Genomic DNA, 16,943 nt, shown 5'->3' on the forward strand with positions numbered 1-16,943 from the left:
ATTACCTTGACATTCCAAATGACCATTCAATAAAGCGCTGATTGATTATTTCTACCAGGGTTCATTGGGTTGGCCAAAGAAACAGAGCACTATTTACATTTGCTAAATAAAAATATCCAGCCCTATAAAAAGGGACCCCCGGCCCGTCTAAAAGTAAATCATACCATATCTATCAATCACAATGCCCAGAGGATGTCACGGCATTGCAGGAGAGGAGACAGCAGGAGGCATTAGACAGGCTGGGTAACCTACATGACCTAACCGCCCCCCTCCCGGATCTTCCTCCCGACCAACCCCTGGTAGTGTAGAGATGTTAAAGTCTGCTTAGATTAAAGATGGGCTTTTAACTAAAACTGTTACGACTTTGACTTTTAATTAGGCTATTAGATGGTTGATAAGAATTTTAGGCAGTAGAGTTAATAATAGATATGTAGGTCTATATATAATAATAGCTTAATCTGTTAGTGATAGATAAACATTGAATCATTGTCACTGGATTCCAACCATTGTAAACGGCAAATCATTCATTCATAAATGTTTACTGTAGCTATAACATTGCACAACATTGACAGACAACTAGAAAAGAGAATATACACAGTAATATAAATATGTAGCATATTAGTTTAAAAGCAGGATATTATTTTAGTATCAAAAGAAGCGCTTCATCCTTTTACATGCCCCCAGTTTATATTCCTCTGTGTTTTGTATTATTGTTTTTTTTCTTCAGGTTTTTGCATTTGGAATGGCATGGTTATTTTAGGAGATTTAGCTGTCATATTGCAAATTATATAAAGCATTTGTAGGCCAATTTTGTATCTGTATAATTAAGCAATAAGGCAAGAGGTGGTGTGTTATATGACCAATATACCACGGCTAAGAGCTGTTCTTAGGCACAATGCATTGCAGAGTGCCTGGACACAGCTCTTAGCAGTGGTATATTGTCCATATATCGCAAACCCCCGAGGTGCCTGATTGTTATTTTAAAATGGTTACCAACGTAATTAGAACAGTAAAAATACATGTTTTGTCATACCTGTGGTAAACATAGGGTGACAGTGAGCAATTGACAGTGATCCATTTCAAACCCAGTCCGCATGAGAGCCATTCCGGACCATGAGGCACAAGAGACGTGTCAGGGGTGGACCCACCTGTCTTAATCAATGAGAGAAGATTTGAAATAGACAAGATGGCGGCATACACATTGTTGGATTACTTCATTAATAACGGAGCACTTTCTACATCCAGGCACGCCACCTGCAACTGGACACGGACAATTTAGAAGAAACATGTTTGGCCAAATCGAGAATGACGATAGCAGGCATTTGAAAAATCTCTGGCAACTATTAGTACAGATAAACCTGTAACTCCCAGTAAAGAATAACACAAATATTTTCTCACATTATCTGTTTTAACAATCTTTAGCTAAGGGAGGCTGTGTCCTCACTCACACTCCAGTACAGTAGGTGGCTGCGATGTATGCACCTAGTTGATGCGATCCACCAATACAATTTTAAAATGTTTAGCACCTCAGAGGATTGGATAGTGTCTGTGGATAAAGTTGTGTGTGTCAACTGTAGGGATGCTCATGTTGCTGGGGATTGGAAGTGTCCGGTGCGAGATAGGCAGGTTGAAGAGCCCTCCCATGCCGTTGGCATGGTCCAGGAGCAGATAGGGGCAAAGTAGTGAGTGTAGGTGGCAGCTGCAGAGAAGTACCTGGGAGTACAAGTTTGTACAGCAAAATAGTTAATGGGGTGGTAATTCTTATGAAATAGTGGTATATTGATGGTGCCATTTTTTCCGTTTAGAAACAGGAATAATGAAGATCATTCAATGTAGGTAGGCCATGACTGGCCTCACACTTCAATACAGTAGGTGGCGGTGTATGCACCTGAAAGTTGGATGCGATCTGTCAACCCAATCCCAAAGGAGAAGAAGAGGAAGACATTTAAAATTACACACACCTCTTAACTAAACAGCTGAAACAGGGTAAGGAAGGACTTGGAGAAATTCAACATGCAAAATGTGTCAGATTAAATCTATCTGAAAGTTAATGGTATTTAATCAGGGCATATTAATGTTGTATGGCAATGCTTCTTTGGATATGCGAAACATACATGCTGATAGTCGCTTGAAGAATATCAACAAGTTTAACGTTAGCTAGCTAACAGCTAAACTTGAGTTGCATTCCATAGATAGCTAGCTATCTGTCGTATTTAGAGCTCACCTCAAGAGTACCATCTTTGCTTGCAAGTTGCATGAACAACAAATAGTCTCGAAAACCCGACCCTGTTGCCTAGGGTCGATTTTCGGGTCTAAAAGAGTAACGACCCCCTTTACGCCCTTAAATGCACAAGGGTCAAAGAAAACCAGATAGCGAGCTACAGTAGCTTGCTATGAATATTTACCCTTTGACGAGCCAGCGAGGTCTGCGCATGTCAGCAACGTTTCCAAGTTGTTACAGCAAGCAAGATCTCCAGGTACAATAGCTAGTTGGTTAGGTGACAACTCAGTGTGGTGTTTTGTTACAATAACCCCCTGCTTTCTTGATCTATGAGGTAGTAACGTGCCCAAAGTAGTTGTCCCTCTGTGGTAATTGAGTTCACTGTCATTTGCTGTGTCAACATCAATATGAGTTCTGTTGGCTGTAGGTTTCTGTTGAGACATTACTTGAATTTGTTTTGTGTTTCCTTTATATTCTTCAAGTTTAAAGTTGTATTAGTCATACGTACAGGATACACGTGGTATACGCCGTCCAATGAAGTGCTTACTTGCAAGTTCCTTCTCCACTTTGCAACAACAATAAGAAATAATAGAAGATAAGAATATGAACATGAAGTAAATGGTTCAGTAGAATATTTTAGCATAAGTATAATACAGGAGGGCACAATTTATACTCAAATATTTACATGTGTTTTGGGGAATTGTTTAAATGGTGCATTATTTAGCAATCGTAAGAGTCTGGTAGCAGCAGTTGTGATGTGTGTGTGTAGCATGAATGTGTGGCTGTGTGTGTGTGAGTGCGTGCATGCATGTGTGCTAAGGTTTGGAGCATCAGAGCTGGTGGTCCAGTCAAGTTCAAATGTTCAGCAGTCTTTATGGCTTGTAGAGAGAAACCCTCTCTGAGCCTGTTGGTGTCAGACCTCATGCTCTGGTACGGTCTGCCTGACGGTAAGGGAGTGAGCAGCTGGGGTTTGTGTGGCCCTTGATGATGCTGCGGGTCTTCCTCAGGCACCATTACGAGTAGATGTCCTGGATGGGTGGGAGAATGCTCTTTGTGATGTTCTGGGCTGTCTTCACCACCCTATGGAGGGCCGTTGTGGTCGTGGACGGAGCAATTTCTGTACCAGGCTGTGAAGCAAACGGTCAGGATGCTCTCGATGGCGCAGCGGTAGTATTTGGAGAGGACCCGGGGTGGCATGCCAAATTTATTCAGCAGCGTTATGAAGTAGATACGCTGTTGTGCCCTCTTGACGAGTGGTGGTTGGTCGATGTCAAGTCCTCGGTGATGTGGATGGCGAGGAACTTTAAACTACTGACTCTCTACTGCAGTTCTGTTGATGTGAATTGGGGCATGTTCCCTCTTTGGCTTCCTGAAGTCAACAATCAACTCCTTTTGTTTTTCTGACGTTGAGGAAGAGGTGGTTGTCCTGGCTCCACATGCCAGTTCACTTACCTCCTCCCTATTGGCAGATTTTTTTTGTTGGTTATCAGGGATACAACCGTGGTGTCGTCAGCAAATTTGGAGTTGGTGTCGTGCAACACAGTCATGGGTTAACAGGGAGTACAGCAGAGGGCTGAGGACACACCCCTGTGGGGCCCTGTGTTAAGAGTCAGTGTGGAGGAGGTGTTATTGCCAATCCAGCCTGTGGTCTACACATCAGGGAGTCCAGGATCCAGTTGCAGGTGCAAAAGCCAGGGCATTGAACTTGGTGTTGCGCTTGGAGGGAACAATAGTGTTGAATGCTGAACGGTAGTCAATGAATAGCATTCTCACATAGGTGTTATTATTGTCCAGATGTGATACGGTCGTGTGAATAGCGATGGAAATGGCATCTTCATTGGATCTGTTGGAGCGGTAGGCAAATTGGAGTGGGTCCTGTGTACCTGGCGTGCTGACCTTAATGTGGGTCAAGACCAGCCTCTCCAAGCACTTAATGATGACAGTGGTAAGTGCGATGGGGCGATTAGTCATTTGGGCATGTCACCCTTGTTTTGCTTAGGCACTGGGACAATGGTTGTGTCCTTGAAGAAGGTGGGGACTACAGTCTGGGACAGGGACATGTTGTAGATGTCCGAGAAGATGCCATCTGGTTCGGCGGTTTTGAGAGTTTTCCTCATGTCAGCATTGGCGAGTGAACACACCTGGTCGTCTGGAGCAATGAGAGAAGCGAGCATAGAATGAGTTAATCGTGTCTGGGAGGGAGGCTTCTGTAGGAACCACTCAGCTGGATTTGCCCTTGTAGTTTGATAGTCTGTAGTCCTTTCCACATGCGTCACGAGTTTTGAGTTATCAAACATCAAAGATTTTAGAGTTACAGTTCATATAAGGAAATCAGTCAATTGAAATATATTCATTAGGCCCTCATCTATAGGTTTCACATAATTGAGCAGGGGCACATCCATGGGTGGGCCTGAGACGGCATAGGCCCACTTGGGAGCAAGGCCCAGACGATTTATTTATTTTCTTCCCACAAAGTGTCTGTATTAGACAGAAATACTGTCCGGGTGTCTGGTCTCAGACGCAGGTGAAGAAGCCGGATGTGGGGGTCCTAGGCTGGCGTGGTTACAGGTGGTCTGTATGTCATTTTCAATGTGTGGACATTTACAAGTGAAAGGGAATGAGAGAAATTGTGCAAGTGAACAAAGTTGTGATGCATGCTTTTCTAAAGGAAGAGCAGAGGGGAGAAGAACGGAAGAGAAAATAAAACGCTAGTTGGGAAGCACAGGGAAGGAATGGAAGCTGTACAGAACTCATCAGAGCTCTTTGACTTCTGGCAGAATTCTAAGATATCTGAGGGCAAACATTTAGTAGTGAATTGCATACAAGTGCAACTTCATCGCCTCATTTGCGCCGCAAAACAGAGACTATGGACTCCAGCTCCCGCCGTCTTCCGTTGTGCTATTTACAAACAAACGTGACTGGCTCAACTTTTCCGGGGAACTACGTACTGTAAGCGTCATAATGTAAAATATTCTGACCGATGAAATGAAGAACGTAGTCTGCTTTATCTCAAAACAAATTGCACAAGTTGACTGCAGGTATTAACTTAAGTATCTCCAAATTTTCAAATTTTCTTGAAAAACTTCAATTGTTTTGACGTTATTGAAAAACTATCCTGTGGCTTTTTCAAAGTTACCCTGGAATACGGTATATAAGGTATACCACCCAAACCTATTAGCCATCAGGATACTAGGAAGAGGAGGCCATGTAGGCAGTCTTTTCAGCCTAGCTTGGAGTCCCCCTTTCCTTCCTCGTCACTGGCGCAGTATTCCCAATCTGGGATGCTGAGAGAAGTGTGTAGCTTCTGATTCATGATCCAGAAGTGTTTGTCGGTTTGAAGGAAATTATTGAACCAACATGGAGTAAACAAAGTAATAACAGCCATTAATAAAAAGCGAAGTCGTGCAGGAACCGGTATGACGCTCGCCCTCCTCAGGGCCGCCATCTTATCTTTTTCTTCTTGTTCCTTTTTCTTAGTTAACCCTGATGATTGTACGTCAGTTCACCAGCAGAGGCGTCACCTCTCATCTGTGTGCCCGATTTAAAGAGACCCAGAACAGACCGGTCATGGCCAGACCCAGCTCAGGTAGGACTGTGTTAATCTAGTACACACACTTGTTTTTCTATCCTAGTGGGAACCTCAAATCGATTTCTATAAAAAAATCCTAATTTCTCTAACCCCTACACTTAAACCCTAAAGCTAACCCTAATTCTGAACCCTAAACCTAACCCCTTAGCTTAAAATAGCCTTTGTCCTCGTGGAGATGTGGGAAATGTCCAGTGGTGTTAAGTACTTAAAATACTGTACTACTTAAGTAGTCTTTTGCAGTATCTTTACTTTACTATTTATATTTTTGACAACTTACTTTTACTCCACTATATTCCTAAAGAACATAATATACTTTTTAAGTTGGAGTGTGCCCCTGGCTATTCTTCATTGAACAAAAACAAGAAAATTGTGCTGTCTGGTTTGTTTTAATATAAGGAATTTGAATGTATTTATACTTAGTTGAAGTTGGAAGTTTACATACACCTTAGCCAAATACATTTAAACTCAGTTTCACAATTCCTGACGTTTAAGCCTAGTAAAAATTTCCTGGTCAGTTAGGATCACCACTTTATTTTAAGAATGTGAAATGTCAGAATAATAGTGGAGAGTGATTTATTTCAGCTTTTTTGTCTTTCATCACATTCCCAGTGGGTCAGAAGTTTACAAACTCAAAAAGGTATTTGGTAGCGTTGCCTTTAAATTGTTTAACTTGGGTCAAACGTTTAACTTGGGTCAAACGTTTTGGGTAGCCTTCCACAAGCTTACCACAATAAGTTCGGTGAATTTTGGCCCATTCCTCCTGACAGAGCTGGTGTAACTGGGTCAGGTTTGTAGGCCTCCATGCTCGCACACACTTCAGTTCTCCCCACAAATTTTCTATAGGGTTGAGGTCAGGGCTTTGTGATGGCCTCTCCAACACCTTGACTTTGTTGTCCTTATGCCAATTTGCCACAACTTTGGAAGTATGCTTGGGGTCATTGTCCATTTGGAAGACCCATTTGCGACCAAGCTTTAACTTCCTGACTGATGTCTTGAGATGTTGCTTCAATATATCCACATAATTTCCCCTCCTCATGATGCCATCTATTTTGTGAAGTGCACCAGTCCCTCCTGCAGCAAAGCACCCCCAAACATGATGCTGCCACCCCCGTGCTTCACGGTTGGGATGGTGTTCTTCGGCTTGCACGCCTCCCCCTTTTCCCTCCAAACATAACGATGGTCATTATGGCCAAATAGTTCTATTTTTGTTTCATCAGACCAGAGGACATTTCTCCAAAAACTACAATCTTTGTCCCCATGTGCAGTTAGAATCCGTAGTCTGGCTTTTTTATGGCGGTTTTGGAGCAGTGGCTTCTTCCTTGCTGAGCGGCCTTTCAGGTTATGTCAATATAGGACTCGTTTTACTGTGGATATAGATACTTTTGTACCTGTTTCCTCCAGCATCTTCACAAGGTCCTTTGCTGTTGTTCTGGGATTGATTTGCACTTTTCACACAAATACTTTCATCTCTAGGAGACAGAACGCGTTTCCTTCCTGAGCAGTATGACGGCTGCGTGGTCCCATGGTGTTTGTACTTGCGTACTATTGTTTGTACAGATGAACGTGGTACCTTCAGGCGTTTGGAAATTGCTCCCAAGGATGAACCAGACTTGTGGAGGTCTACAATTGTTTTTCTGAGGCCTTGACTGATTTCTTTAGATTTTCCCATGATGTCAAGCAAAGAGGCATGGAGCTTGAAGGTAGACCTTGAAATGCATCCACAGGTACACCTCCAATTGACTCAAATTATGTCAATTAGCCTATCAGAAGCTTCTAAAGCCATGACATCATTTTCTGGAATTTTCCAAGCTGTTTAAACGCACAGTCAACTTAGTGTATGTAAACTTCTGACCCACTGGAATTGTGATACTGTGAATTATAAGTGAAATAATCTGTTTGTAAACGATTGTTGGAAAAATTACTTGTCATGCACAAAGTAGATTTCTTAACCGACTTGCCAAAACTATAGTTTAACAAGAAATGGTTGAAGTGGTTGAAAAACAAGTTTTACTAAGTCCAACCTGTAAACTTCCGACTTTAAGTATATTTGAGCATTTACATTTACTTTTGATACTTAAGTAGCTTTGATACCAAATACTTTTACTCATGTAGTATTTTACTGGGTGACTTTCACTGCTACTTGAGTCATTTTTTATTAAGGCATCTTTACTTTTACTCAAGTATGACAATTGGGTACTTTTTCCATCACTGAAGTTGTCTCCATGAGGGAGAATTTTCCTTATTTGACTATCATTGTGGGGACTTTTAGGAATTTCAGGGCCCCACAAGGATGGAAGAACAAGACCACAAGCACATGGTCTTCTGTGTTTGTTGCTGTATTTGTATGTGTGTTACTTTTTAGTCTTAATATTGTTGTCTGTGTTTTCAGACCTAGCAGCGTTCCGAGAGGTGTTCTCGAAAGCCAAACACGTGGCCATCTTGACAGGAGCAGGGGTTAGTGCTGAGAGTGGGGTCCCAACCTTCAGAGGAGAAGGAGGCTTCTGGAGGAAATGGCAAGCCCAGGTAAACACCCCAAGAATGCATCCTAAATGGCACCCTATTCCCTTTATAGTGCACTGCTCTTCCCCTTTGTCTCCCTCCACCCTCTCCTCCTCCTGTCCCGCCCCTCTCGCCTTGTTTCTCACTCCCCCTTTTCTCTATCACTCTGTTTTTCATCCTCACTTTGTCCCCCCCCCCCCCCCAAATCAGGACCTGGCCACCCCTGGTGCGTTCAGTCAGAACCCATCCAGGGTATGGGAGTTCTACCACTACCGCAGGGAGGTGATGCTGACGAAGAGCCCCAACTCGGCTCATGTGGCCATAGCAGAGTGTGAGGCCAGGCTGCAGAAACAGGGGCGCCGCGTCACCGTCATCACACAGAACATCGATGAGCTACATCGCCGAGCCGGCTCCACCAACATTTTGGAGATGCACGGTACTGTATCCATGGCTATGTCACCCAGACTGACTTTCACTGTCCTGACTAGTTAGCTAGTAGATCCACGGTAATACTTCAATGGCACTTTCATTGTGCCTGTGTCCCAAATGGCACCCTATCCCCTGTGTAGTGCACTACTTTTGACCAAAGCCCTACATATGGTGTCATCTTCTAGTGCACTATAGGGAATAGGGATGCCATTTGGGCCGGAACATGTGTCTGACTAGCGAGTAGTGGTATTGGGGGACTAATGTTGTTATTAAAGTGTAGATTTAAAGAAGATTGTTGAAGGCCAGTTTCACTCCAGCGTGTAATAGTCGGTCCATCTTTGGTACTCAGACTGGGCTGTAGATATACCATACAAGCTTTCAGACTACGGATGTTCCCGAAAAAAATAAATATATATATATATATATATATATATATCTTGGTCGACCGAGAGTTGCCCTCTGTTCTTTCAACCAATCACTTGGTCGAAATGTTTAAACATATTTTTCCATATATAGAGCCACACCCTATGGGTTTGAATAGAAGCAACTCCATATGCACTGAGATTGTGTGACGCTTTAAGCACACCTGTTTGTTTAAATAATTAAGTCACACAAATAACTCAGAGCACAATGGTCACACTGTGTTAAAAAATAAATGACAGCGAGTGCCTGTGTGACTGGCTCACGTTGTCTCGCTCTCCTCACTACTGCAGTAAAAAGTAGCCACCTTTTGCCTTAATGATAATTGTGCATGTGACTTGATGTGAATAATGATGAGAGCGTAGTAATTGTTACTTTGTGTTTCTAAAATCTAATTTGTTTCCATTTCTATAGTAGTGATCAAATGTCTGCCTTTTTAATAAATCTGAATATTTTTGCATATACTGTAGCCAATGTTTCCATAACTGATCACATTTCTGTAGGATATAATTTAATGCCCATATGAACGAATATTTTAGGCCGTAGCCTAAAAAACGTCCATACGTGGTTTAATGAAAAGCAGCGAACAGACATTGTTTCACATTCTTTAATAAGCTCCATCTCGACGTATTGTACAAACCGCGTTTGTCGTTTTGCTCGACAAAGTGCCATGTAAGCTCTCCTCTGTCTTTGTGACCAGGCTATATGAGTTGTGGTCATGTTTTCTTTCCTACTCCCGCTCTGTGACCACAGGCAGTTTGTTTAAAACCCGCTGTATGAGCTGTGGTCATGTTGGGGTTAACCACAAGAGCCCCATCTGTGCTGCCCTGGAGGGCAAAGGGTAAGTCAGTCAAACTCAGGTCAGCATTTCCTAGGTGTTGTTACATGTAACTAACTATACAGTAACAGTATTTATTGCCATCTTGCTCTCTCTCTAGTGCTCCAGACCCCAACACCAGTGATGCTCAGATCCCTCCTCATGACTTACCCAGGTGGGACCATGGCTTTTTGAATTTGAGTACTTAGTAATAATAACTTAATAGGATATCTATGGGTGGGACAAACTCGCTTACATCTTGTTTATACAGCGGGTGGGTCGAATCCTGATTGGTTAAAACTGCATTCCAGCCGGTGTCTATTCCACCAGTTGCCAATGGCTAAAGTTATGACATTAAAATACCTATTTACTCTGTTCCATCTGACTGCGCAATCCACTTACTGTCTCATCAGCCCAGCCAGGCAATTTATAAACTTGGATCTCCACTATAAAAAGTATCTAGACTTTCTCACATTTCTTTTAGACTAACATTTCGTTTTCAACAGGAGATATTTGTATAAACCTTGCTGTCTGTCTCTCCGACATTTGCAACATTCTTTCAATATTCAAATTCGATCTTCTGCTGTCCCATAGTAATGAACGTGTCGAGACAGACAGGCAGGCAGCATTTGTTGGCCAGTCGAAATCATGAATCAGCGGGTATCATTTGTATGGATATATACAAACTCATTTCAATTAAACAAAGGTCAAACGAAACGCAGCTAATATGCAGTCTTTCCAGCTTCAGATTGAAGTGATTGTGTTACTGTAGCTGTGTTGTTGGCTACCTACGGTGTCCTGACAAGTGAGCACATTTAGAACGAACGACTGGGTCGCGTCCATAGATACTGAACAAAAAGACTGAACAACAGGGTCGCAACTCTAGCAACCCTTGCTTTGTGTTGGAATTATATCTTGTAGAAGGATGAAGTAGTATGAATAAATTAATCAAAATAATGTTTTTAATTAAAATGTCAATCATTATTTGAGAATGTTGGTAGCCCGTTGTATAAAAGTGTCAATGCCCTCGAAAGCCGGTGTTTGGAGGATATATTGGCACAGTTTGCCACACCTGTGCCGATATATCCTCCAAACAGAGGCTTCTCTGGCATTATCACTTAATTAGAAATGTTATGATTTCTTGAGTTTGTTCTTATCTTCACTTTTTAGATGGCAGTTGATCACAATCATATGAATTGTTTTAGATCGTCATGTAGGAAACACGTTTAAGTGGTCTAACTGTGTCTGCGCCTCACCAGGTGTGAGCAGGGTGGCTGTAGTGGTCTGCTCAGGCCTAATGTGGTCTGGTTCGGGGAGACTCTGGACTCTGACATCCTGACTCGCGTTGAAGAGGAACTAGACCTCTGTGACCTCTGCCTAGTGGTGAGTGTGTGTGTGTGTCTGTCCATTCTGTCTTTGTGTCATTTTAATGCGTGATTTAAAAAAATGAGACCCTGAAGAGATTTCTCTACAATGTAAAATATATAATAATCACAAGATGATATGTGCGTCTTCCTCGTGTGTTTTAGGTAGGTACGTCCTCCATAGTGTACCCTGCAGCCATGTTTGCTCCCCAGGTGGCGGCTAGAGGAATACCTGTAGCTGAATTTAACATGGAGGAAACACCCGCCACCATGCGCTTCAGGTTATACACATACTGTAGTCCAGTTTCTCCTAGTCCTGGGGACCTTTAGCGGTGCTTTGTTTGCCTAACAATAACACACTTGAATCAACTAATCAATTCATCATCAAGCCTTGGCTAACTTGAATCAGGTGTGTTAGGGGGATAAAATGTGCACCACTTTTGGACCCCAGGACCACGATTGGGAAACATTGCTGTCACTTCATACTAATGATTCCCTATGGCATCCTTTAACATTTGTGTCTCTGTGTCGCAGGTTCCACTTCCAGGGCCCCTGTGGGACCACCCTGCCCCCTGCACTGGCACGCCACAACAATGAGCCCTGACTTCCCCTGGCTGAGCCATAGCGCAGTATACATAGACCAGACTCTAGTGCTGGATGGGTGTGCTCGGGTGTATTCATTAGGGCAAAACATTTAGCAACAGTTAACGTTTTGCAACACAAACAAGCCCTTATTGGACCATTTCAGGTTAGTCGCTCTTCGTTTCAGCCATCTGCTTCTGTTTGGTTCCTAAAGAATACACCCCAGTTTTGTGAATGTAATGTATGCTATAGAAAACAGACTGTGCTGACAATACCCCACACTCCATAGGCTACCACTCTGGATTTGTGTTATTGCATGAAATGACAACCATGTTAAAACAAATAAATCACAATTATGACATGTCGTCCGGTATCTCAAGCACAATGATTCCTTTTCCATTTGCCTTGGCATCTTCATCCAATATCAATGCATTATATCATGGTGGTCGTTGCATGTCAGATGGTACTTTTATCATATGTATAGATTATATATAAAATGTGGAAGGTTCATATCCGACCATAGATGCATTGTAAATGCTTTTTAAATCAGGTGTGTGCAGTAGAGGGCAGTGTTTAGCTCTATTTGTGATTGTCTTTGTCTACAGATTCACTCCTACCTGCTGCATCTTATTGCCTGTTCATTGTAAAAGAGAATGTGTTCTCAGTAACCTACCTGATAATACATTAACTCTTATGGTCAGTTTGAGTGGTTCTGAAGCCTGGTTGTACTTTACTTCTGACTATTATATTTGTTCATTGGTGTGTCTGTGCCTTCAGGATGACTGGGTTAGGGATGGAGTAGGGGTTATGATAGCAACTACTCCATTTCTAGTGATGCTGTGTGTCCGTCTGTGTGTTATTGCAGAGGGTCATGTTTATGTTATCACATTTTATTAGACTGTTTTAAGGACTAAGGGAAATTCATTGATGAACAGAAATACCAGGTGCTGTTTATTTTTTAAATCTGTCTTTCTGTGTTTTTTGCCTGCATGACATGTATGAGAGTGTGTGTGTGTGTCAAGCAGTCACCATGTGGGTGGGTGTGTGTTCATGGAACTGTCAGAGGAAATGTACACTACCGTTTAAAAGTTTGGGGTCACTTAGAAATATCATTGTTTTTGAAAGACGAGCACATTTATTTTATGTCCATTTTAAAATGACATCAAATTAATCAGAAATACAGTGTGGACATTGTTAATGTTGTAAATGACTATTGTAACTGGAAACGGCAGATTTTTTTTAATTACATATCTACTTGGGCGTACAGAGGCCCATTATCAGCAACCATCACTCCTGTGTTCCAATGGCACATTGTGTTAGCTAATCCAAGTGTATCATTTTAAAAGGCTAATTGATCATTAGAAAACCTTTTGCAATTATGTTAGCACAGCTGAACTGTTGTCCTGATTTAAAGACGCAGTACAACTGGCCTTTTTTAGACTTGTTGAGTATCTGGAGCATCAGCATTTGTGTGTTCGATTACAGGCTCAAAATGTCCAGAAACAAAGACATTTCTTCTGAAACTCATCAGTCTATTTTTTCGGAGAAATGAAGGCTATTCCAGGTGAGAAATTGCCAAGAAACTGAAGATCTCATACAACGCTGTGTCCTGCTCCCTTCACAGAACAGCGCAAACTGGCTCTAACCAGAATAGAAAGAGGAGTGGGAGGCCCCGGTGCACAACTGAGCAAGAGGACAAGTACATTAGTGTCTAGTTTGAGAAACAGACGCCTCACAAGTCCTCAACTGGCAGCGTCATTAATTAGTACCCCCAAAACACCAGGCCACACTGGCCAAATTAAAAGAAAATATTAAATGGACAAACTAACAGAAGAACTCTAGAAGGCCAGCATCCCAGAGTCCCAAATTTGTTGAAAAAAGTGTTTTTTTTTTTATAGGGCAAGGCAGCTCTAACAAACATTTCCAATCTCATTGATTGGACTCCAGGTTAGCTGACTCCCGACTCCAATTAGCTTTTGGAGATGTCATTAGCCTAGTGGTTCATATACTTTTCCCATGTTTACTTTATTTAATAAATATTTTTTTGTTATTCTTATCTCCTTTATCTCCCTTTTTGTTACGGACTATGAGCCGTAAGTTGGTTGTGTGCTGCGTTCGAGAGGGCAACAATGGCTCGTTTTCAGGCCCCTGCCCAGGCTAGATACTCTTGCTGTAGGAACATCGGTCTGAGGAGGTGAGTACAATCGGTTGTGTACCTCAGTGGGAGATTTGGGAAGGGTAGTGCTATTTGCTACCCAGAGCTATAGCCTTTCTTTTCCCCTGTTAGGATGAGTGACGTGTTCCACTTTGGAGTACGTTGGGCATGGTTATTTTATTTGTTGTTTTTGTGTGGTATCCGTGGACTGAGCAGTTGTCTCAGGGTCTGTTTCATGGCTTGGGAATGCTGAGGGATTTTTCCATGCCAGCAGGCTACAGTGTGTAATTATCCACTGCGAATCCGCATGAAGAATAGGGTAGAGTTATTGTATGTTTTGGGGAAGCTCCTTATGTATCATCTCCTGTGGTGCCCAGTGAGATTGGCGTTTCTCTTGTTGTGGTCCGGTCTGGTGTGCTCAGCAGGAGGGAAGAGCAAGATTATTTTTAGCAGTTACTTGTGACTATCGCGTGTAATGTTGACAAGTTAATTCGCGCTTCATCATCAGAGGAACTGTTAGAATGATGTACTAAAGATCAGCTGTTGAAGATGGCTGAACACAGGTCGAAATAGTTCTAAACATCTAAAAACATTGTTAGGCTGATATTGAAGGCCAATCTGATGGAGAGTGGTATACTCGACGTTACCACTAGGGCAGCCTCTGTCGAGGACTCGCAGTCTCCCTATGGAATATTGAAGTATAATTACAAGCATTTCATAAGTGTCAAAGGCTTTTATTGACAATTACATGAAGTTGATGCAAAGAGTCAATATTTGCAGTGTTGATCCTTCTTTTTCAAGACCTCTGCAATCCACCCTGGCATGCTATCAGTTAACTTCTGGGCCACATCCTGACTGATGGCAGCCCAGTTTTACATAATCAATACTTGGGAGTTTGTCAGAATTTGTGGGATTTTGTTTGCCCAACCACCTCTTGAGGATTGACCACAAGTTCTCAATGGGATTAATGTCTGGAGGGTCATACCCAAGAAGACTCGAGGCTGTAATCACTGCCAAAGGTGATTCAACAAAGTACAGGGTAAAGGGTCTGAAATCTTTAAATAAAACAATTTGTAAAAAATTCTAAAAACCTGTTTGTGCTTTGTCATTATGGGGTATTGTGTGTAAATTGATGAGCTAAAAAACAATTGAATCCATTTTAGAACAAGGCTGTAATGTAACAAAATGTGGAAAAAGTCAAGGGATCTGAATACTACATATCTGTATATCGAAATATCAAATTCCAAACTGGTTTTGCAGCAGGCTTCTAAGAGAAGCACACATCCAATGTTGAAAAGGGGGCTTTTTGCTGTTATACAGATTAATAAACACCATTTCTGGTGGATTGACAATGGAACCATGTTTAAAGTATTCTTTTTAACAATTCCAAAGTATAGGAACCAAGTGGCATACATTTTTAAGTGAAGTATCGGAGTCTCTGCGCAATTCCATTACCTTAGAATTGCCCAGAGAGCGAGAGAGATTTGAAGTGACAGGTCAATCTCATGTATGTTTTGTTTAGAGGAGGTGGATAGAGGTGGAGCGTTAGAGAGAAGGGGAGAAAAGGAGTGTGGCTGTGTGTTGTGCTCTGAGTGGATTTGTATCCAGTGTTTGGATACCAGTGGAGGAGGGAGATTAAATATACACTATATATAGAAAAGTATGTGGAAACCCCTTCATTTTGGTGGATTTGGCTACTTCAGCCACACCCATTGCTGACAGGTGTATAAAATCGAGCACACAAGCATGAAATCTCCATAGACAAAGATTGACAGTAGAATAGCCTTACTGAAAGCTCAGTGACTTTCAACATGGCACCATCATAGGATGCCATCTTTCCAACAACTCAGTTAGACAAATGTCTGTTCTGCTATAGCTGCCCGGTAAACTGTAAGTGCATTTATTGTGAAGTGGAAACATGTAGGATTCGGCTCAGCTGCGAAGTGATAGGTCACATAAGCTCACGTGTCAAACCCAGAGGAACACTCCCTCCTCCATGCTTCACGGTGGGAACCACACATATGGAGATCATTTCACTTCTTCTTGTTGGTGTCCTTTAGTAGTGGTTTCTTTGCAGCAATTCGACCATGACACCCTGATTCATGCGGTCTCCTCTGAGCAGTTGATGTTGAGATGTGTCTATTACTTGAACTCTGTGAAGCATTTATTTGGGCTGCAATTTCTGAGGCTGGTAACTCTAATGAACTTATCCTGTGCAGCAGAGGTAACTCTGGGTCTTCCTTCCTGTGGTGGTCCTCGTGAGACCCAGTTCCATCATAGCGCTTGATGGTTTTTGTGACTGCACTTGAAGAAACTTTCAACGTTCTTGAAATGTTCCGTATTGACTGACCTTCATGTTTTAATAAAGTAATGGACAGTCGTTTTTCTTTGCTTATTTTATCTGTTCTCACCATAATAATTTACCAAATAGGGCTATCTTCTGTATACCACCCCTAACTTGTCACAACACAACTGATTGGCTCAAACGCATTAGGAAGGAGAGAAATTCCACAAATGAACTTTGTGGCACACCTGTTAATTTAAATGCATTAAAAGCTGTTTGAGAGAATGCCAAAAGTGTGAAAAGCTGTCATCAAGGCAAAATGTGACTACTTTGAAGAAAGTATAAAATATTGATATTTGATTTTTGATATTTGATTTTTGTTTAACATTTTTTTTTGGTTACTACGTGATTCCATATGTTATTTCATAGTGTTGATGTCTTCATTACTGTTCTACAATGTAGAAAATATTTAAAATAAAGAAAAACCCTTGAATGCGTAAGTGTGTCCAAACTTTTGACTGGTACTGTACTACATTCACTGTGGGGACGACGTCATCGATGCATTTATTAATGAAGCCGGTGA

General features: G+C 42.0%; 1 protein-coding gene across 3 annotated transcripts in view; it reads left to right on the forward strand.

Moving 5' to 3' along the window:
- LOC139406769 (NAD-dependent protein deacylase sirtuin-5, mitochondrial-like) overlaps positions 1 to 13,099 on the forward strand; it is a 30,766-nt gene extending 17,667 nt beyond the window's left edge. Inside the window, exons 1-9 of one of the 3 annotated variants that reach the window (XM_071149792.1) lie at positions 1,917 to 1,986; positions 5,699 to 5,807; positions 8,200 to 8,333; positions 8,520 to 8,745; positions 9,912 to 9,999; positions 10,097 to 10,150; positions 11,235 to 11,358; positions 11,505 to 11,620; positions 11,874 to 13,099. In XM_071149792.1, the coding sequence (XP_071005893.1) occupies positions 5,708 to 5,807; positions 8,200 to 8,333; positions 8,520 to 8,745; positions 9,912 to 9,999; positions 10,097 to 10,150; positions 11,235 to 11,358; positions 11,505 to 11,620; positions 11,874 to 11,943 (912 nt within the window). In that variant the 5' untranslated portion in view covers positions 1,917 to 1,986; positions 5,699 to 5,707 and the 3' untranslated portion in view covers positions 11,944 to 13,099. Of the gene's footprint in view, positions 1 to 1,916; positions 1,987 to 2,417; positions 2,478 to 5,698; positions 5,808 to 8,199; positions 8,334 to 8,519; positions 8,746 to 9,911; positions 10,000 to 10,096; positions 10,151 to 11,234; positions 11,359 to 11,504; positions 11,621 to 11,873 lie in introns of those variants that run through there. The other 2 variants (XM_071149791.1, XM_071149793.1) reach the window with 2 other exon arrangements.
- The last annotated feature ends 3,844 nt before the right edge of the window (positions 13,100 to 16,943 follow it).

Source organism: Oncorhynchus clarkii, chromosome 4 (genome assembly GCF_045791955.1).
Source record: "Oncorhynchus clarkii lewisi isolate Uvic-CL-2024 chromosome 4, UVic_Ocla_1.0, whole genome shotgun sequence".
Taxonomy (NCBI): domain Eukaryota; kingdom Metazoa; phylum Chordata; class Actinopteri; order Salmoniformes; family Salmonidae; genus Oncorhynchus; species Oncorhynchus clarkii.